Genomic DNA, 22,196 nt, shown 5'->3' with positions numbered 1-22,196 from the left:
GGTATGACATAGGAAAAAAGACAAAAGTATTCCCACTTCCTCCAAAATATTCCCAGGACAGAAATAAGGAAATATTATATATTACTCTATAAAAAAGTGACATTTCATTTGGGTTATCTGTAAAACTTTAGTCTCTTGGATTCAAACTTAAAACCAGAATTGATACATCTAGGATGAGAAGGAGMTTGAGGATTGAGGACATAAGAGGAGACAAAATCTGCCCTGAAACATGAAGATCACAGGCAGGGCCATCACACTTAAATAGCTCGAAAAAAATAAGGGAGAGGCAAATAAATGAAGGGGAAAATAGCATTTGATCTAAAGAATAATGAGTAGAAATCAAAAGAATTATCCAAGAAAAAAAGATTCTGAATGAAAATGAGAAGATTTTCTACCACTTGCACCTTCTGTAAAAAACTTAGGAAGTGTAAAGAGATAGGAAACACCCAATGATCTTTAAAGACAAACCTTGATAATCTGTCTGCAACGGAGATTACAAYGTAGTGAGGACAGCAGGGCTCTGGGCTCYGTGGCGCAGGGGAGCACTTCCTTTCCTACCCTGTTTTCACTGCAGCGCTATGACGGTTTTCTGCATTAGTTCAAAGATTATCTGGTCTGCATTTACGCAGTGCAATAACAGTCACCAACTGAAATCTGACCGTCCATCCACAACATTGACTCTGCGTCATGCAGACAAAGCTGACATCTAGAAAATAGTCTGCAAATGCCTTGAACGTACTTCTGAACTAGATCAATGTGACAGAAATTTGTGCAAGATGCTTGTGAGGCCRGGGCAGGAGGGAGGAAGAAGGGAAGTTTGCAAGAGCTGAACAACTCAAAAAGGAGAGACCATCATGTTGAACACTTCCCAGCATCAGCAGAAGCGAATCCATCACACAAACTCTCTGCAGCAGTTCCCCCGGCAGGGATGTCTGCTCCTTGTGCAAACTCCCACTCAGTGCTAAATGCTGTTAATGTATGAAAARGAAAGTATACCCAGGAACCCAGCTGGAAAAATCAAGAGGGCTACATTAACTTTGCTGGAAATATGGTAATTTACACCAGTCAAAACTTTGCCACTTCTGCATGCTGGAATTGCTCTCACAAATTGAAAAAGAATAATTCTACAGATAAAGTAGACTTCCTTTTATGTAAACTGATAGTTATTTTTAATAGTCTGATATTAATTAGTTGTATATAAAAGCAGTTTGGGGGAACAGCATCACAACCTCCATAACGGAGGAGTGATGAAAAYGGAGAGGGATGAAAGGGAGAATGCAAATAAAAGAGCAATTTAAACTCAAAGAGTGAGCTRGAACTAAGGAATAAGTATCTCTCATCCATATTTAACAGGCAATGAGATTTTTCACAAAACACATACACCATTAAAGGTGAGGTATGCTTAAAAACCGACCAGTCAATCAAAGTGTACTACATAAGCACTGATTCATACTCTAAGCAGTTGCATTGGCCTCTTGACATTTAACACCCCCGTCTAGGACAGACGAGCTTCCAAAGCAGGCAAGGGATATCTGCACACCGCTTAAATCCGCAATGAAAGACAGCTACACCCGTTTTAATCGAGCAAGGGGCAGGGCGAGTGGGGTATCTGCGCTTTACCAAAAGCGTTAGCTGAATCAAACCGTTTGCCTTCAGGAGAGCCGAAGCTGGTAAGGGAGGACAAGGACAGGAGAGTTGCCCAGGCAAAAATAAAAGTGCCAGGGCGGCTGGAGTCACCCTTTCCAAGGCAGCTGACCGCGCAGGACGCGGGAGGACAAGCTACTCTCACTTTCGAGCTCTTTCCCACCGGGCCAGCTGTCGGAAGGGGGTTTCAGGTTTCACTGAACAGGGGGTGCTTGCACATTTCAAAGGTTCATCTCCAGAGGAAAATCATTTCCAAGTGCCAGCCTGAGCAAACCTCAGCTTCATTTATTCAGAGTAACGRTGACATCCAGTGGCCACCGAGTTAATCTCAGCCTAGGATAGGAAAATAACCTCATTCATCACAACGGGTTTTCCTCTTTCCATAGAGGGGCATAGTGGCCTGTTCTTTCACCTGCTGGTCTACGGCAGYGACTGTATTACAAGAAGCACCATAATCATTGGGCAAGTCCTTGCATTCAGGTTCTTGTAAAAATGCTAAGCCTTTAACAGCTCTATCTCACTTCAAAGAATTTTAAACGAATTATGCAAAAACTCTAAGTGCTTTTGTGGTACCTAAAGAAACAGGAATGCAGTGCAAATCACAAAAGAAAAGTACATCAAGAAATGGGGGCAGAGTGAGAAAACACACATAYGCACATAGAAGCCACTCAAGCTGTTAAAATTACTTGCCACATCTACCAAACTCAGTTGCGCACACACTTTTTAAAGGCATAGAAGAAAGCATTTTTCAAAGTGCTTCTAAAGAAAACACAATGGTTCCGTTTTCCATTTTTGTAAAGAACTCAGTCAAAACACATGCTTGTGTTCTTTCACAGCAGAAAGTCTCTCTTAAATACTTACTTTCCCGAATATTTCTGGCAACCCCAACACTTGCCCAGTGAAGACACCAATACAGATGAAGATTGCTGTGACCTGACCCAATGAACCACGGATTTCCTTGGGAGATATTTCACTCAAATACATGGGAAGAGCACTTAGAGAAATGCCTGTGACAGAAAGAAAAAAGAAAATAAATTGAGTCTAACTGCCTTTTCATTATGTCTATTGAGAGGAGTCCAAGTAGTAATCTGCTCACAAAYGTGGTATAAAAACCTGCAAAGAACAGAACTAAATCTATCCACAGATAATAAGAATTATTTTCTCTGCATGCCTAATTACTCTTGYGCCATTTAATAACCATTAGATTGAYTATCTSTATTACGTATCTACAGAGATGTGTGTGGGCTGCTATTKGAAGAGAAGCCACAAAGGTTACTAGAGATGAGAATCACCATGAAACTGGATTTTACATTTTAAATTTGTTCATGTCAAAGTAAGCAAAACTAAGTTAACATGAGTACAGGTTAAAAAAAATAAAACAAACAAAAAAACCCAACACTTAGCAGTTGGCCAAGCACACACAGCAGATAGTATCAAAGGAAACATTTTTACTGTATAGAGTATTAGCGGATATTCATCTCAATACAGACTTACAGATGTGATGAACTTGTAAAAGCAGGCATAAAATAACGGGGAGAATGTTGTTCAAAACCAGAAGAAAAAAATGCACGACTCCAGTTAGCACATTGACAGTACCTACAAAGATCCAAATGTTCAGCAGCCTGGTGGTAATTTGAGACAAAAGTTTGCAGCAAGCACCAAAATTACCCACAGGCTGCACTTTGCTTGGGAGAGACAACTGCCTTCAAGCAACTGCAGCTTGTGCTTACCAATGAGAGTCAGAGCTTGCACAAGCTGGGCTTCATGAGGCAGAAGTCAAAGCATGTTTCATTTTTCACATTCACAGAATTATACTGAGAGGCTAACACCATCTTAATTCACCTAGAAGTCTGCACCACATTAGGTAAATATTTATCACCATTCAGTGATCATGGAATTACTGAGAATATTAGAGTACCCTGCTTGATGCAGGAATATTTGAGTGCAGTAACAATTCCACAAYTGATGTCAACACTGAGAAGACAACGTTGCTAGAAGGGAACTTCAGTGTTCCATATCTTCAACTTAATCCTACTGGTATTAGCTTGGGATCCCAAAACTCCTAAGTGCAAAACAGCAAGCAGTTTTAATCAGTAGACCACACACTCCACACAAAGATTTCCACGGCATGAAGGCAGATGTATTTCAGGGGTGGGAGGAGGCAAGAGAAGGAACAAACAGGATAAACTGTTGTGGCTAGTATCCATTTGGGTGTCTTCAGTGAAAATCAGATCCTCTCATCCTTGTTCTGCAGCTTTKTCCCCCTGAAATCAGTGTGGGTAGTCCTTGACTTGCCTCTGTAATATACGGAAAGACCTCACTGGAGGAGAGGAGGAAGATTGTGCACAGCATAAACATTACACATAGGTACAGCAGGAGAAAAGCTTACCTGCATCGACACCCATTATAATGCGGCCCAGTATAAGCATTTCAAACGACCCCGCTAATGAAGAGAGGGACATCAACAGTGCGGCCACAACTGCAAATACGTTATTGAGCAGCAACGTACATTTCCTGAAAGCAGAAGATATTTTACATGGATGCCAAAATCATGACAATTAAACCCTAATCATATTCAAAGAACACTAGCTATGATTCTGAAATATTCATAAATAAAACCAAGTACCGCCTAACAAACACTGCCTGCTACCTGTTGGATGGAGTTCCAGAGTACAACACTGTATCCAATATCCACATTGTTCCAAACCTATATCAAACACAGGGAGCAAATCCATACCACCTCTTTAAAAAAACCCAACATCATAACCAAAAGATATGTACTTCAAAGGCATGGCAATCCACCATCCTATACGTCCTAAAAATGCAAGAGCCATACCGGAGACTTTATACACATACACAAACATACATCCTTGGGTAGATGTGCATATGTAGGAAACAATATACTCTAAGTAGCAATAAACTGACATAATTATAGGCATGCTACATACATAATGCTACATACATAGTTTCTGCCATTTGGAGATCTTTCGAACATTGATATATTTAAGCTATTATAATTTATCCTTAAAYCCTGTCGTATTAAATATATACATTGATGAAAATTACTACTTGTAGAGTTAGAAAAAGCACTTGGGAATCACAGGAGTGACAAAAATGAGCCTCTTTCCAAAAACTGTTGAGTTAATCAAAAATTTTTTTTATACATCTTATCTGTTTTTTYCAAATTCTAAATTATTTCATTCAAAAATAGTCAAATAAAGGGTGAAAAAAATCTTCCAGAATTGWTCTTTATGTAAAATTACTGCACTGAAGTAAAAAGAATCCATTGCRAAGACAACCAACATGAAAATACATTTTAAGTTTTTTCTAAACATCTCAGTTTCTCATCCATTCCATATCRCCTGCTTTATTTCTTACAGTTTTCATCTTGCAGAAGTCATTTTCRCTCAGGTTTGAGGGATTCATTATTTCAACAGTGAATCACAAGTATGATAACTTCTGCAGAAAGAAATACTTCATAAAAGAAATTTTATGCCGGATTTCACAGGTCTTTGACACTCAAGCATTTCACYGTGATATACAAGATGAGATTTTTTTGAACACATGGAAGCAAACTGGTTTAAGACCTAAGATCCAAAGCTCTGCTGCAATTACTCTCTATTGAGAGATTAAGTAGCAAATCTGCCCAGAGCTCAAAGACTCACTGCCATCTAAGTACACATCCTGCTATCTCTCCACAAATACGGATTTAAGTGGCTTTCTGCTAAATTACAGCCTGCAGGGAAACAGCTGGAGAATTTGTTATCATCAAGCTCAACCTTGCGAGTGACTGAAAGTTTCTGATGGCTCCTGGGCGGGGCCAGAGCCCAGCTAAGGACTTGCTSGTGGAGGTCTCCCCACAGCACAGCCATGGCCACAGCCCTGCTCTGCACCGCCTAGGGTCTGATGGATGACAAAACACTGTAACTTTCACAATTATGGGGCAAGAGAAGGGTCTTACCCTACKTTTTCCATCTATGAGTCACTTCATTTAACTATATATGATAAAACAACGGAGTTTTGTCTCTACCAGATGTTGCAGCCACATAATTGAGCATGGTCTAGTTTTGGTTTTCAAGGTACAATTCTATAGCGAAGCCTCYGATCCCTTGCACAACAGTAAATGAAGGAAACAACTGATTTGAAAACAAATTTTAGTTTACGATCTGGACAAACCTCAGTGACGATACAAATTGCAAGGAATCCACTAASTTTGATGGTAATTGACACAGGCTGAGAATATCCATTTTTGTTAAAATATACAAGCGTTTTTACATCTGTTAGTATCCTTGGTGGATTGCAATCTGTTAGTATTGCAATTTCCATGTGAGAGGATAGGTTTGACCAGAAAGGCTCCCTCTTCACTTTTTTCTCTACCAAAAGGAGGTAACAGGAGTCCACACTCTTCTCAAGTTCAGCACATAGTACCAAATGGAAATTTCCCACCTATTGAAAAAAGTTGTCCAATTTCTTACAACAGATCAACATATTTTTAACAGGAAATATTTTAATGTTTGTATTTAATTTTCCTGCTTGTCAGTGATGGTTTTTTTCATTAATAAATGGAAGATCAAACATCAAAAATAGAAGATCAAATAGAARAGATCTGGCCCATTTAAAACATATGCCTATATAATTCAACTATCAAGTGTGCTGATTTTACCCATTAAAAAGAGATTTTTCAGATGGATATGATTTGAAAAGGCTGAAGGGAGATAATTAATGCCAAAAAACAGAAAAAAGTTTCATCCAGGTCAAACAAGTGTTACAGATTCATCTGAAGTTTTTACATTCTTACTTTTTCATTAAAAACAAACCCTACCAAATGCATGTTTCTACAGATGAAGTTGCCCAAGGACCACCTGTTCCATGCAACAAAGAACAGAAAAAAATATAATAAAATAAAGCTCCCCAAACTCTACGCATGGCCCCAGTTTAGTTCCAACCAGGCCAYGCTACATGCAAAATCGCTACAGTGATAAAGCGCCATGCTTTCCTGGTCATATAGACTCAAAATTGCATTACTCAAAAAATATGACCCATGAAAAACAAACAAAACAAAAAAACYCGCAAGCTGCTGCTTGTGTAACTCYGCTGTAAGTGATATAAAGMCACCACGCTTCCCAGGCCGTGGCAGCAGACACTTGCCCTTGGGAGACGCCAGACGAATCGTGTTGGATAACGGTGCTCACCACATGCACAGTACATCAGTACAGACGCACTGACGTGTCGGACAACTTAATCATCTCCTTAACATCCCAAATCACAAACCGATGGACCGATAGTCCAGAAGGCACATGAGACATATTAAACTATAAATGCTCTGCCTAGCTCTCACATAGCACATTTCAGTCTTGCTGAAGGTTACAGAGTGTATCAGTATCTTTACGGGGAACCGGGTGAACAGAGGACTGGGGAGCGAAGAGGACTCGACCCAAAGCTAACCTGCAAAACGGCGCCAGAGCTAGGAGTGGGAGCCCGGGCACAGGCGGCCGCCCAGCCTCCCACATACTGCGCTATGTGAAAACAGCCCTGRGATGTGCCAAGTAGACTAAAAAGAAAGATAATCACTGCTTTCTTTTTTACATCATGTGTATATTAATCAAATGGTTTGTGGGCAGCCACGTCTGCTGCAGCATTTGCACTAAAAGCACTAGATTAACATCCATTTAAATGTGAAGCGTTTTCCTTCTACTCCAATAATTCAGCATTGTCTCCAGCCAGAAGAAATAAAGCTTTGGGGATGAAGCGTACGCATTCATTCCAACAGGAAATTGCTTCCAAAAACTTCTGATTGTTTKAACGCAGAGGACTTGTCACAAGCAGTTACATCCTAACCCAAAGGGTAAGTTTTGCAATCTAGTACCAAAAACTGTCTCTCTCTTGTGGCTAGGTATCTGTCCCAGCTGCAGGAATGCAATTTCCAATTTGATACCCAAGTCTTAAGGCAGTCTTAAGAGAAGAGCCATTTGCTCAGTAAAAATCACAATTTCTGTTAGCATCTCAGTCAATACAGAATTCACCCATCAGCTAGACACAAATAGATTTAAATTTTAGGGACCTTAGGGATTTCTTTCTTTCTTTCTTTCTTTCTTTTTTAAGGTATTTTGGACATTGAGAATCCCTCCCCTAGAATTGCCCTTGGCTTTTTGCAAAGATCACAGACAGTTAATCTCTCATTATTTCAAAAATCATCACCTGCTCTCATAGTACCAGTAAGTTCCACAGAGCCCAGAACATGGTCCTACCAGGTACCTGCCCTCCACAGCTGCATTGATTTTACTTAGAGATTGGAATTAATAATCTGCTTATTTGTCTAATATTCCAAACTAGTAAAATGGTAGAATTACAGTTCCCTCAAAAATGCATTGTTGCCTCAAAACTTAGTAATAAGAAAGAATCTAGAAGCTCATCTTAGGGAGCAAGTATGATACCTTATACAACAAATGTAGTAAGGAAACTCGGGGGTTAAATAACTAGCTGTCAAAGTCAATAGCAAGATGAATACTGATCACTATTTCAAGTACAGTAGATCGCTTCAGAAAAAAAGAAGTGCTGGCATTACTAAAATAATCCAGATGAATTCCTTTAATCTCTTCAGATTCAAAATGGCTTATTGGGCTAGATGAAAGGCCTTATCCCTCATTTGCAAGCTCCTCCCTAGCAGTGGCCTCGGCAGTCCTCAGCGTGCAGCGCTCAGTGTTTATGATCTGCAACAGCAGCTGCTCTTCAGCAGCAGAAGCAAATTTAAATTATCAAGTGCCAAAGTCACATTTGAAAACGGGACTTCTACTTAGGTGAATAAAGGTTCTCTCTGAAAATATTACCCTGAACCTCTTTGGAAATAAATAGGACCTAAGAATTTGGTAATGCAAATCATTTTTGAAAATTGCGTTATTGGTCTTTCAGCAGTAAGAGCAATAAGACTCTTTTCAAAGTCATACATTATTTCCGACTAACGCTTTCGATCCCCTTTCATTCATCACTCCACGTCAGCCTAAGTGGAGYGATGCACTGCAACTCTTCAACCAACACTTGAACAATTTCACAGTGAAAGTATTTTACTGTTCTGTCAACACTTAATGTGCCCTTCAGTTACTGTACTGCTGTGTCAGTCTGCTTTCCTAGACCAGACTAGGTGTGCTAAACACACAGCAAACTCGAGAATCACACTTTGGTGAGCAGCCTTTCCCCCGTGTCTATCTGCAAGAAGTGCAATTCCTTCCAACCTCTAATCGAACACCTTTACACTGTATCTGAGAGTGCTATTTTCATGATTTCTCAGCGATAAACATAATAAACAGGGACAAGCCACCAAGCTTTTAAACCCTACCTTGGAAATATGACCTGCACCCATCGGTGGTATTCATACAACTGATATCAGGCACTGCTTTAACAACCTTGTGCACAAAGCCATTCCACTCTTCACCAAAGATTTGAATCTTCTATGAACTCATATTCCACTTCACTTTGTATGAAGCACAGCCCCTTCAGTGACACTTCCAGGAATTAATCTGTACAACTCAGAGGTAGGTTCATATATTCAAGAAGTGTGTAAAAGCCAAATTGGTGATTTGGCACAAGAAGCTGCAAGACTGAAAAAAAAGTGACTATGAAAAATATTTAAGAATTGAAAATCAAGTGSTGAATTGATGGGACAAAATAAATTAATGAAGAGTGGATCACAGGTTTACAGAGCAGTGAATAAGGATTTGTAAGCATGAAATGGAAGAACCTGGAACCACACTATTTGGGGTGAAAAACGGKATGTGGACAAGTTGGAGAAAATTTGGGGACAATGAAGGAAAAAAAATCTAAACAAGGATTGGACAATTAGACTTAGGAGAGCACAATGTAAAGTGATGGAGAAAGTCAAAATGTAGAATACAATTAAGAACAGTGGAGGTGGATGCCTATATATATATGAGCCTCTGCGATGACCTTGCTCAGTGATTTAATTGAACAGAAATTATCACCTACTAAGGAACTTACAATTAAATAGAATGAAATGCACAATGGGCAGCTAAGAACATGCATTTMTTTATTTATTTATAAGTCCATACTAAGCATAGGGAAATTACAAACTGCTTACCAAATTCTCTTTGGAAAATTGTACAGAACAAAAATTTGATGGAAAATATCTAGCTGCTACCTGGCAGGGAAATGCAAATGCACACTGACCCAGACATTCCTAAAATACTAAGTTTTTCTACRATTGAGATTTACCATTAGTCAAACATGTCATTGAGCAGGGAAGGAGAATTACACTAAGAATGTGGAAGCAAGAAACAAGAATTTTACTCTAGTCTGCTTCTTCRAACTATAGTTGAAGTTGACACAAGGAAAAAAAAAGAGAAAATCCACATTTTTTATTACCAAAAGACAACAAATGCTGTTGAGAAGCAAACGAGACATGTTGATAGCTTTATCTGTGTAGGGTGAGAAACTCAGCAGACTCATGGAACAAAAAAATCTGCCAATCCTTTATGAAATCTTTTTTATTTCATGGTATTTTCCTTCTGCACTCTTGACTATTGAACTTCCTTGTTATCCCAACCCACTGCCAATTCAGAGGAAATGGCCGCTGCAAACTCAGATGATGCATATGGAGGTCAGAAGTACTAATTTTACTCTTGGAAGTTTAGAACTCTCAGAAATGAATTTTTACAATCTCAAAATGTTTAAATTTGCATTATAGTAGAGCTCTTCACAGTTTTGTGGGTTTTCTTGTTTAATAAAATAACATAAAATCTCTTTAGAGAGACCAAGCAAAGAATGGCTTTAGAAAGTGGTTTTCCGACACACTTACCGTCCGAAGAACTTCACRATTGGGGTGACAATAATGGCACCCACAAGGCCACCAATGGCAAAAATAGAGACAGTTATGGACCAGAGGAGTGTCAGCGTGCCTTCCTCCACTGAGAAGCCATATCTTCTTTGCCAAGTTTCATTGTAAAACCTCTTGATATACTGAAAATGAATACATAACACTTGTAAAGAAAAAATCACTCTTTAAGAACACAATTGATAGAAAAAAAACACAAGACATAGYGGTTTGCTTGCAGAAATCACCCTTTCTCCCATTACAAAAGGCAGAGTCTCACCTCTAGATGCAACTGTAATACAGATGACCCAAACCTGTCAAAGCACACATAATTTTAACCACCAACCAGCCAAAAACAGGGTGGAAAAAACCCACAGGTAGACACAAATACAGAAGAGGTTTATAGAGGCGAGGCTCCTATAGAGCACTAGCAATACAATTTAGGTTTTCACCACAACATTAACAGCGTATACACATACAAACATTTCAGTCTGAACACAGGTTAAGGCACATGATGGGCATGTGTGTCGAGGCACATGACACTCGATAAGTCATCGCACCTCAGCCACGCTCTGCCGACCAGCCACATACATATACTTAACCCAAGGCAAGTGAAGCATCCTAGACTAACACTTCCGAGGGCAACCTAAGAAAGCTAGAATTCGCCATGCAGCAGGCAGAGGCAAAAATGTCTTACAAATTGGTGACCAGGCAGAAATTGGTGGCCCAGAAGTAAAGAAGAGGGGAGCTGTCACCAGTACCTGCCAGAGGGCAACATGACTCTCAAGAGGGGATGAGTTGGACCTGTCTTACAGGATAGAGCACCAAAAGCCATATGTTAACACGTCTAGGGGGAGTTTAAAATGAAGACTATCCCCACATATTTGTACATGCGCTTTCTGCAACACAAGTAACATCCTTCAGTTATCTCCCCTATCTACTGACCCTTACTTTGCCTCACTGCTCTTCTGCTGCTTTAACAAATCTGTGCAAATACACATGCACAGAAAATATTCCAGTTAATGAGCTACCACAGAAAATGAGCACTCTTCCACTAAGCGTTTCTTTGAATACTTGTTCAAAGACACAGAAATTAAGACTTCCTAGGCAGCAGCTCTATGCGTAGGAGGCAGTTTTGGGAAGTGAAGTAGCAAGCTGAGCATCCCCACTCCAGGCTCATTCCTCATGTCAAAGGGCCTGCCAAGACCACCCTCCTGGGGCTGCCCAACGGGCAGAAGGCAGCAGAGCCCACCTTCAGTGGTAGGACATCACCCCAAGTCATATTCCAATCCCAGAACTGCAGCAACTGGTGGATATATACCAATAATAAAACAGATGTTGGATTCATTAAAGGAATAGGTAGAGTATTTATAAGCATCCAGGAAAATAACTTAAAACTTCTGCCTTACACGACAAACACCAAATCCCAACATAACGCAATAAATGAAATGCACTTTCTGTCTTCGCACCAAGAAGAAATGTGTCTGTTCCAGTGCATGAAAATTGCATTAAAACAAAAGCTATAAAATGAGACCAGGAATTTCACTCCAACACTGAAACAATTTATCTTCTGTCATTTCTACCACYTTGGTGTTTCACTCCGATTCATATGTAACCTATGGAATTTGACTGAAAATTTTTAAAGCTGCTTTAAAAGTTACAGAAGTAGGAATATTTTCAGTGAAAGCCTACATAATGTTCACCACAAAACAACATACATTTAAATTACTTGTATTTTATATGTCAGTCTTATATTTCAGTCCAGTTCTCAARTCTGTTTGAAAATAAGTGACTTTTACAAGTCTAGATTATTCAAAGGGATGAGATTTTTAAAAGTGAGTACTTTTATAGCAAATTCTTTAGTTTAAATATGGAGTGAATTGAAAACAACTGGATTTCATGGACTGAGGGAAGAAGAGAGGTGGTGTGGTGTCTATACCTATGTCATATTTATGATACCGCAGCATCTGGTTGCCATACAAAATCAAGGCCCTGCTAAGCCAAGCCATAAAAGAAAACATTTGAGCCTTAAAGAATTTGCAGACTTAAAAATAACTGTTAGAAGAGGAAGGCAAGAGCTGACAGCTCTTGGTTTGATACTGATGGGGGGGGGAAACAGTATCAGTCCAAAGGAGCTGGCTTTGACACACTGTTGAAATTCACTTCTATAGATAAGTTATAGCTTATYCCCTTCAAATTTACATAAGCAGTGTTTTAAATGAAGTTCAGGCTGCTAAACAATGCAAGCAGCTTCTTTTTCAGTAATTAAAGGTGTATTAAACATGAAATCAGACRCCTATGATCCAGATACAAGACATTCTACAAAACAAGCTGCCYCCCTTAAGAAATGCAAATTTGAGACTTGGCATTTCCCATCCTCTAATTCTTCAGCTATCCCAAGACTTAYACTTTTCTCCCATGGCAGCTTCATTTCCTTAAGAGTCCTCAATAAGGGCCCTTCCAGAATACCTCTAGACAGTCCAAGCGCCTCATGAATCTTTGGAAAACTTCAATGCATTCCTGAAGCATAACAATTCTCTGTCACAAAAGTCATATTGACTCTTTCTCAACTTCTCACTCTTCTACTGTAGCTTTTATTAGTTTTCCAGGTACAAATATCTAATTATTGGCTTGTATCTTCCAAAATTTTGCCTTAAAAAAAATTTAAGTCACATTCTCCATTTCTATTCCTCTGTGACTGAGGCTATTTAAAAGGAGCTGTGATGCACRGCTTGTATCTTGGGTTATTTTATCACTTTTGAATAAATACTAAGATAATTTGGTAATTTGTTCTAGAATTATCAACAATTTTATTCCATATCCCTTCTGATATTTCTGATGGTGTCTCTAATGTATCTCACATAAAGAAGGGTTTCAGTATGTGAACTTCCCCAAGCTTTTCCAATCCAAAACATTAATACACTTTTCTTGCTCCATCTTTATTTTCTGAACACTCTTTTTTAGCATGATCTATTGGCCCTACATCTTCAAGTCTTCTGTTTGAAATCAAAAGCATTAGTTTTAATTTGTCAGAGTTTACATTCTTTTTCTACTTTCCTCATGAGACACAACCACAATTTTTAAAGGATGTCTTTAACAACTTCCCTTACTCTGAGATTTAATCATGCCAGAGTTTCTTCATCTGTCTAAAATTTAAAGGTGTCATATCACCAATATGACATTTTCACATAGTGTCTATACCATCTGCAAAGACATTGCCTATTTAGTTTCCTTTTAGTCAAGCTTCGTTTCTATGCAGATCCCCTTTAGAAACAAGGTAAAGGTATGATACCATTTGGGAGGCTCACTGCTTCTTACAGAGCTGTAAGTGCCTCGTGGTCACTATTGCAGCCTTGTGCAACGTCCTGAATCATTTTACATCTCTGCTCCCAGACAAGCTCTCCAGTATCTAAAAGTGTAATCCTGGCACCATTCCCTAGTGTCTTCTCAGATTTCCTCCATCATGTCATCATTACTAAATTATCCTGGGACAGCAGTCAGCAGTATAAACCCTACCACCATACTTTCCCTATTTAGGCCAGGAATTTCAAACCTTAAATATTCCAGCCTTGTACATGTAGAATTTTTAATTTGAGGATTTTATTGTTTCTCCACGTGCAAAGTATGCAAGAAAGGTGAAGGTAGAACATCCTGTATACTGCCTTCTGTCTATCAAATTACTGGTATCGTGTCCTGAATTAAAGGGAAGACAGGGATATCTTATTTCTCCAATACTATTTTATATGCTTCTGTACAAACAGACAGAAAAAACATGAAAAGGTGGGAGCAATGACAAAACCATACATAGAGTGAAACAGGGTAGGGAAGAGATTGGAATAAGTCTAGTATTTTACATTAGTCAAAAAATTTGTGTTCTTTAGCTAAGAAATAAGCTTTTCTTCTTAATTGTTAACATAGGCCAAAAAAGAGGGGGTTTGTTTGTGTTTATTTTTTACAACAAYTTGAAAACCAGAACCAGCCAGAAAGTTCTGTGAAGCACATTTTTAGAGAAAAAAATAATCAACTTGATGTTTGGTCTATTTAAAAGAATTCCACAGTAAAGTTCCAAATGAATCTGCCACTAAATCTAGTAATACATCCTCTTTCTCTTTCATATCAATACTCAGATTAAATTTAGATTCAGACAACTTGCTTATTTGAAGATCATTTCTGATAGTAATGWATACTAAGTTAAGACATTTTTAGAACATTATTAGCATTTCTTGGTAATGCTAATGATCCAAAATAGTATGAAAATTGTTTTCCCTTCATGCTATAACTAATTTTCTTGTAAAGTAGCTCTCAATATAGCTTTGTTCACAAAGAGACATAAAATAACTGAAAGTATTCAAGAAAAGAAAGTACAAACTAGAACACTCCAGAATAACAGTTAAACATCCTGATACGCAGCAGTACATCACCTTTGTCTGGATTCCCATCACCAGCAAATGGTAACCTATTAACACATAAAGGTTTTGAGGAGTTGCACTTGAAAATAAAAATGAAAAATACAAAATAAATCCAACACAATGACAGAAGTCTACTGAATTCTATGAAGTCCTTTGGGATTTCAAACAGTTGTCTGAATAATGTTAAAAACCAAAAATATCTTTTCAAAAATCTTATCCTCTAATCAAAACCTAGAAGGAATAGTAGCTGATTGGTATCAATAGCTCATATACTGCTGCCTCAGTTCATTAAGGKAGCAGTGCAAGGGATGGAAGCACAAGGGAGCTTTCCTTGCACTCCAACTGTAAGTAACTTGCATCAAGGGACAGAAGAACTAGTCTTTGGGGGGGGGGGGGGGGGAAGACCTTGAGCCTGACCTTGAGTTCTGAGGTCTACTCACACACAGCGATGGTTATCGAACTGCCTCAGTTAGCTATACATCTCTGCACTTTCCCAGAAGCTAGTCTTTAAGGAATGCAGAAATGCAAACTCATGCAGGAAGAAAGCAGCAACCGTGTGGCAATAAGTAGCAGGGATTTCTCGTCCCGTACAAAGAACAAAGCACATCGTTGTATTGTTGTTCCACAGACCTTGCTGAGAAATGGCCCGTATAATGAATTCTAAAAATGCAGCTCAGAAAAAGAAAACTTATATTCACTCAAAACATTTGTCTTTATATTACCAAATGTTCCTATATGTGTTTAATAAATTCTCATAATGCTTCACACTTGGCACACTTCACACTCAGCAGTTTTATAGACCTACAGCSTATAAAACCAAAAAGCCAATGGAATCTGTTAATTCTGGATTTCTCATACGATCAAGCWCGGTGTGCTCCTGTGATGGGCCACTGCTCTTTCTCCCAGGAAGATAAGGGACAGACAAGGGACAGAGTGGGAACTGACCCCTTTCTCCAACCCTGCGCTGGTCGGCAGAGCCAAGGAAGCTCTGCGCAGATCTCTTGCAGTTTATTTCTCCTAGCAACAACGAAGACGTTTGACTGACGCTCATACCTGACGAGATGACTTGCGCTAAGGGTTAGCGCTGAGAACTGCACGGGACTTTCCCTCCCATTTGACGAGCTGGCAGAACACTGAGCACGAAAAGGAAATGCCCACAGGAATTTACAAATGCTGTCCTTCAGCTCCAGTCTTAAACGAACTTCCCCCACCCAGCTCAGTGATAATGCTGATGTGTTCACTTCCAGTATCCAGGGAACAGCCCATGTTTTAGTCAACAGTCATTATCAAGCCCTTTTTAAATACCTCTCATAGCCCTGTACAGGGCCTTCTCTAAGGCTGAATGATTCAAGACATTGACAGGAATTGTGCTGAAGTAACCAGGTTCAGAAGACACCCAGCATCCTACACRGAGATACTCGGTACTACTAATGCAGGCTCTATGTCACAGGTGACCGGAACAAGTTAGTTCAAGTTATTTGCCCTGCCAAGTTTCTAACTCACTCAGCTTACTACTTTTAGGGAAATACTGCATTCCCAATACAGATAGCACCTTTATAAAAGTATATCTACAGCTAAAATCAGCCCTCTTATGATTTTTTTTCAATCACATCACCTTAGTATTCCCAAAGGGTCATCTTACAGCAAACCGATGACACACAGCCCACACATAGGGGAAATAAAGATGGAGCAAAGGTGAGTTTGCTTGTGCTGCAGAAAGCATAAAGTCGGTACAGCTCCCCTCTCCTCACCATGGATATGGACAGAGTCCAGATCTTCTCTTAACCTGGTCACTGCAGCTCAGGGGACACAGACAGGCAAACGGCCTGTGCTAAGCAAATAGATGGCATAGATTAATCCTGGGGTTGAAAGAGGGGACCAGAGACCACCTGACTTTCTACTCTTGAACCAGCACAACCATATACATCCCCAGTATCAGTATCATCTATCATTAAGACTACTCCTTAGCCCCAGCTAATGTATGGGGCAYTAACACGAATAAGGAAGACATGAAGTTCTCAAAACCACTGCAACAACTCACTAGAACAGGGMAGACTTCATGTGTACCTGTCAACGGTATGACCAAAGCCATCAATATGGTGACCAGATTCAGTTCAAAAAAGACATCAAGCAAAAATGGGCAATGCCAAAATTTCCAGGATGCTCAGAAATCAGCATTAATTGTGACATGGCTTCACCTCTGACCTCCCCACCTGCCCTTTTATTGCCACTCTATTGTGTGATTCACATCTAACCACCTGCATGTTGCCAAACAACATTTCCTGTCATCCTTTCTTTCCTTTAYTTCTGCAGAAAATGGCAGGAGAGTCCTGATTACCAAGACAGTCTATTAAAAACAAAATTTAAGAGTCAGATCACTCTCTCTGCTATACTGACAGTACTGATATTGTGGAGGAAGGACACRTATCACCAGGACCATCAATGCCATTGCTCCCAGAAGCTCACTTCCTTCTAAGCCACATTTACCTCCTGATAACTGCAGGGTGAAGTGATTCATAYAAACTGTCATACTACAATAAACATCCAATCTGTCTGCCGTGTTTTATTTTATCATTACAACAGGTACTGAGAACTTCAAGAAAATTCCCAGAAGCTACCAAGTACGCAACTGTAACTTCCTACAGGGTGAGTCTGTTCATAATCCTCTTAGCTGTCAATTTATCAAATGCAGTACACGTATATTAACAGCAGTAACTGATACTTAGAACACGCAGAGGTAGAAGACACCGCTCTGGAACAAAGCAGTTAGGTGTTTAGTACCTTCAAATCTCTGAAACACAAGGATAACCCCAGGAACCTTGTGGGGAAGCAACCAGGCTGTTCCAGGCACCACAGAGCATCGGCCCACGGTGAGGTTTTGGGGGTGGAAGGGTTAAGGTTACATTAATAGGTTACAATATGGGCTACTACGCATGCACTACAGATAACATGGGAAGCGATAATTCTTTAGGTATACAGATAACAAGGAAGGCAGTAATTCTTTGGGAGGACACAAGTCCACAGTGACGCCTATGTGGCGCAAGTCTAAGAGTCACAACCTGCCATTCCTTATGGGTTCTGCACACCAAGTGTTTTGGCAGCTGGAATAATTGATCAGTCAACATGCTCCTGTCTCCTCACCAGTCTTTCATTGTTTACCCACTACAACATATGAAATAAGTTGAAAAAAAATCTTCTTTCATTATTTGCGTGAATATTGTGTCCGTTTCTGATATGGCCAAGGTGCTCAGGTGAAAATCTAGTCATACGTTTTAATAACAGGTTTCAATAAAAGGAGGCAAAAAGAAAGAGTCTTTCTTTGGAAAGGGTCTTTTTAGATTCCTCTTTAGAATTTCAACAGTTAGGTGTCAAAATGYATGATTTTTTTAAGCATTGCTTGCAGTTCCATTGAATTGCTTAATGCTACACTTGATTGAATTATGAGGCTCTCCGGATGGCCAATGTAATTACAAAATATTCAGCTTTTTATTTGCAATAACTGGTATTTTAATCAAATCCAAATAATGCTGACTGATCTTGTAGCACTCTGTCCCTCAGATACGCTCCACATGTTGCAGCCAACAGACGGGCAACAGAAGAACATGCGGAACCAAACAAGGCATCACCATGTAATGCAGGAGGGGAGGCTCACTGTTTAAGAGGAAGCCAGAGACATTATTTATAGTCTCTGTAGCGTGAGAATGAAACGTTGTGCAACTCTCTGGAACAGAGCAGTGTGAACAAAAGTTGCTGAATATGTGCATAGCTGCTGCATATTCAGCAGTCAGATAGATATTTAAAACATCTTATCACACACAAAAGGTATATAAGAWGATGTAGTGTTAGTCTTGGCTTGAGGAGAACAAAAAAGAAACCATGTGCACACACTGAGCTCAAAAGCAGCATTTAATCTCCTGTCAGATACTGGATCTATCTGAAAACCTCAGAAGGAGCAGAAAGAACCTTTCTGGCAAACAAAAGTTACAATAGTTTATTTAACCTCTTCTACCATATTAAGCGGATTATAAAAGCTGAACAACGTGAACTATTTGGGCGCGGACGTCCTCTATTGATATTAAATTCYCGTTGTTTCAGTCACTTACCACAGCAGGAGCGTTCACTACAGAGAGGTTGTAACCGTATAGAAAGGACGACCCAAAAGCACCAGCTAAAGAGGCGACAATAAGACTGCCAGACCAATCCTGAAAAACATTGAAAAGACGCAACAATTGTTAGCACACTCTAAAATAGCATACCGCAGCTTTTACCGACTCCTTGCACTAACTTGTATAGCTCCTGCACACAGATTCCCTTGCTAAAAGACACTGGCTGAAACACTCRTGGTTTCTACAACTCAAGGAAAAGAAAATTCGAAGTGACAGAATCTCTGTTAGTATTTACAGAGGCATCAGAAAACTTTCAAACTTCTTTTGACTTCACAGATTTCTGCTGCAAGCATCCCACACCAGAAAGTAAAACGTTACAAAAGCATACACTTTGCAACTATTTGGCAACATACAATCAATAAAATGAAACAAGCAGTGACCTGTATTTGATGCAATAGGTCTTTAGATAGAGTTTACTTAGGAGAAAGCCTGAAAGATTGTGTGTTCTCCAATTCTTATTAGATTCTTATAGAATCATTGAAATTAAACGTTTGTGACCAAGAAATAAAATAAAATAAAATAAAATAAAATGATACCTATAAACTAGGTTTTGAAACCCAACTATAAGTCTCTAACAGGAATTTGCCACCACACAAACAGTCTGGTTAAGATACCACGTGCCCTTTCCTCCCCACTGACACAGTAGTAGGCCTTGAACAGTCCTTTTCAGCTCTCCTCCCTCTATCCCTGGTTCTGTTTTCAGCTTTGCTATGAATTTATTGGTGTTGTMGAAAAGAGGGTAGGATTGCTTAGATACTGGAAGTTTAGTCAGCTGATTTGAAAGGTTTTGGATTTCAGGATCCTTTCTGTTGTCTCCAGGAATACTTCCTGCAACCCAGTTCTCCTACGGGATTAGAGGAAGCCACCAGCACATTTTCCACCTGACACTCTACAGAATTCCTGGGAGGAATTAGTGTTTTGGCGGCTGGTTGGCCATTGATGCTCTTTTGTGGATTTTGGAAGACAATTCACCTTTGCTGACTTCTGGATATGTTACAATAGGTGGCTTTTTAATGTGCTTTGATTTAAAGAAAATGGGGGGGGGGGGGAAGGAGTCCACCAAGAATCTAGAGTTTCAGGCGCAATTCGCTATCATTTTGTTTCTCATCTGATGTCTTGCCGAACCTTTTCAAAAGAGAAAGACCTGCTTAAATGAACTCAGCTTCAGCTATATCATTTAGAGCAGACCCAGCAGGCTAATGAATCAATATAACATTTTGTCAGCTGCACACGACAAGCCATACACTTGCTTGGGAAAATGGAGATTTGAGGCACAAGCAAGGGTGGTGTAGTTGGCACACAGGATAACAGCAGTGATSATGCCTTGGAACAAGCTCCACCGGCCACAGCGTGGAGCTGGCAGGGAGATGGAGCACTCCCAGCACGTGCCAGAGCTTGTGCGGGCCCCCGGCCGCTGCGAGCTCACTGCTTCGTGGAGAWGCCACGAGATGTGAGCGTGTCAGGACTGTCAGAACGTGTCGCTTACAGGATTYACTGCTACTCTGAACTAATGACACTGAATGACACTAATGACTGTGGACTCTTCCACACCTGGAGGTCTCCTAGACTGCTCCCAAAGGGTTCACAAATGCTGAGAGCAAGTTCRCACGTGCTACGCAGTAGTCTTGATGCAATATCTCTAAAGGAGTTGCTCCCCCAGTGCTGGCACCCTTAGAAAAAAAGATTTGGAGCACATCTCTTTTTTATTGAAAACTCCAGTGAACACTTAAATCTTTCAGCACTGGCACACGGCATGCACATAGGGTTAAGTGGAAGACAATGCAATGCAAAATCACAAAAGTGCTACCAAATTAGAACATCCTGCACCCACTTTACTTTCAAGTGCTGCATATGGCTGGTTTTAGAGCCTGCTTTAATCCTGGGAATTTTTCAAGTGTACAGTCTACCATACAGAAAGCACCACAAAACCTCAGACTCTCTTGTTTAAAAGTTTTACAGTACTTGGAACACAAGCTTCAACTTTTTCCATGACCTGTCTCCTCACACACTATTTTAATATTTGCTCAAGTTTCAGCAACACCAGATAAGAGACGAAAGCACAGTGAAGCAAGAACTCAAGGAAAAATCCCTCAAGCTTCTGTTCAGAAAAATATTAACTCTATAGCAACACTTAAAAAAAAGAAAAACAAACAGTTTTACTGCGACTGGGGAAAAAAAAGAAGATAACCAGACCTCCCTTATAGGTGTTCCCTTACTTTAGTGCCAGTAGTTTGCTCATGCGTTCCTGCTGTCAGTGCAAAGGCAGGTAGGTGTGACTGTGACCGTGACCACAGCAATAATTACTCTCTCAGGAAACTTGTAAGTCGATTCAGTGCAAAGATCTCTGGATACCTGACAACAGCTTACTTGTGAAAGTCCACATTATTACACATTATTACAGCTTTCAGGGCACAGCACTCTGTGTTCCCCTCTTTTCAGTCAGCATGCAACATAACATTCATGTTAGTTAGCAGGAGCCTTAAATTCTGTCTCTCTTTCTTTTTTTAATACATGACAATTTGCATTTCAGCTTTTAAAACACATTTTAGAATACTGCATTTTGATTAGTTGGTTATAGCACCCTTCTCCGATTCAAATTAAGCAAAATTGTAAGTGGTAAATATTGCACAGGTACATAAGAAAGCTTTAGTATTCTTAAATAGATATTGCTAAAACTTTCCAACCTTGATTTTGGAGTACCTTACCCAGCACTCCTAATGCGATCCAGTTTTAGGAAAGCACCAAGCACCCAACCAAGCCAAATTAAACACCGCGGAAGCGCAGGCCGCTCCTGGCAGGTGGACATGTTTACACCACGCTTTGCTCTTCGGGGCTGCAGGAGAGGAAAGGAAACCTCCAGATCTTCTCTTCCTGGCCTTGCCCTTGCCCTGAGGACTTCATTGCTGATACAGGTGATCTCAGGAAGAAATGCTAAAGCATTTTGTCCTCTCCTTGTTCTCGGCGGGTGGGGGGACACCCGCCTACCGCTCCCATCTCCGGCGGACGCACGTGCGGGAGCGGAGCCTTTCTGCCGCCCGCGGGCACCGCCTGCGCGGGCACCGCCCGCACGAGCTGTCCTCCGCGCGTCCTCCGCTTCGCCCGGCGCCCCGGCACTTCTGCTTTTATTTTTAGCTCTGCCAGCGCCCGCCCGGC

The 22,196-nt window shown here is 40.2% G+C and overlaps 1 protein-coding gene across 1 annotated transcript in view; it reads right to left on the bottom strand.

Annotated features, from left to right (window-relative positions):
• The window catches only part of SLC2A9 (solute carrier family 2 member 9), a 133,953-nt gene that overhangs the window by 75,762 nt on the left and 35,995 nt on the right, over positions 1–22,196 (bottom strand). The window contains exons 3-6 of the mRNA XM_085309681.1: positions 18,981–19,079; positions 10,454–10,614; positions 4,034–4,158; positions 2,506–2,651 (exon numbers count right to left, since the gene is read on the bottom strand). Of these exons, the coding sequence (XP_085165807.1) occupies positions 2,506–2,651; positions 4,034–4,158; positions 10,454–10,614; positions 18,981–19,079 (531 nt within the window). The remainder of the gene's footprint in view (positions 1–2,505; positions 2,652–4,033; positions 4,159–10,453; positions 10,615–18,980; positions 19,080–22,196) is intronic.

The sequence above is a fragment of the Rhea americana genome, unplaced genomic scaffold (genome assembly GCF_003343005.1).
Source record: "Rhea americana isolate MKP2758 unplaced genomic scaffold, rheAme1 scaffold_30, whole genome shotgun sequence".
In the NCBI taxonomy this organism is placed as follows: domain Eukaryota; kingdom Metazoa; phylum Chordata; class Aves; order Rheiformes; family Rheidae; genus Rhea; species Rhea americana.
This window is presented reverse-complemented; position numbering and strand designations above follow the sequence as displayed.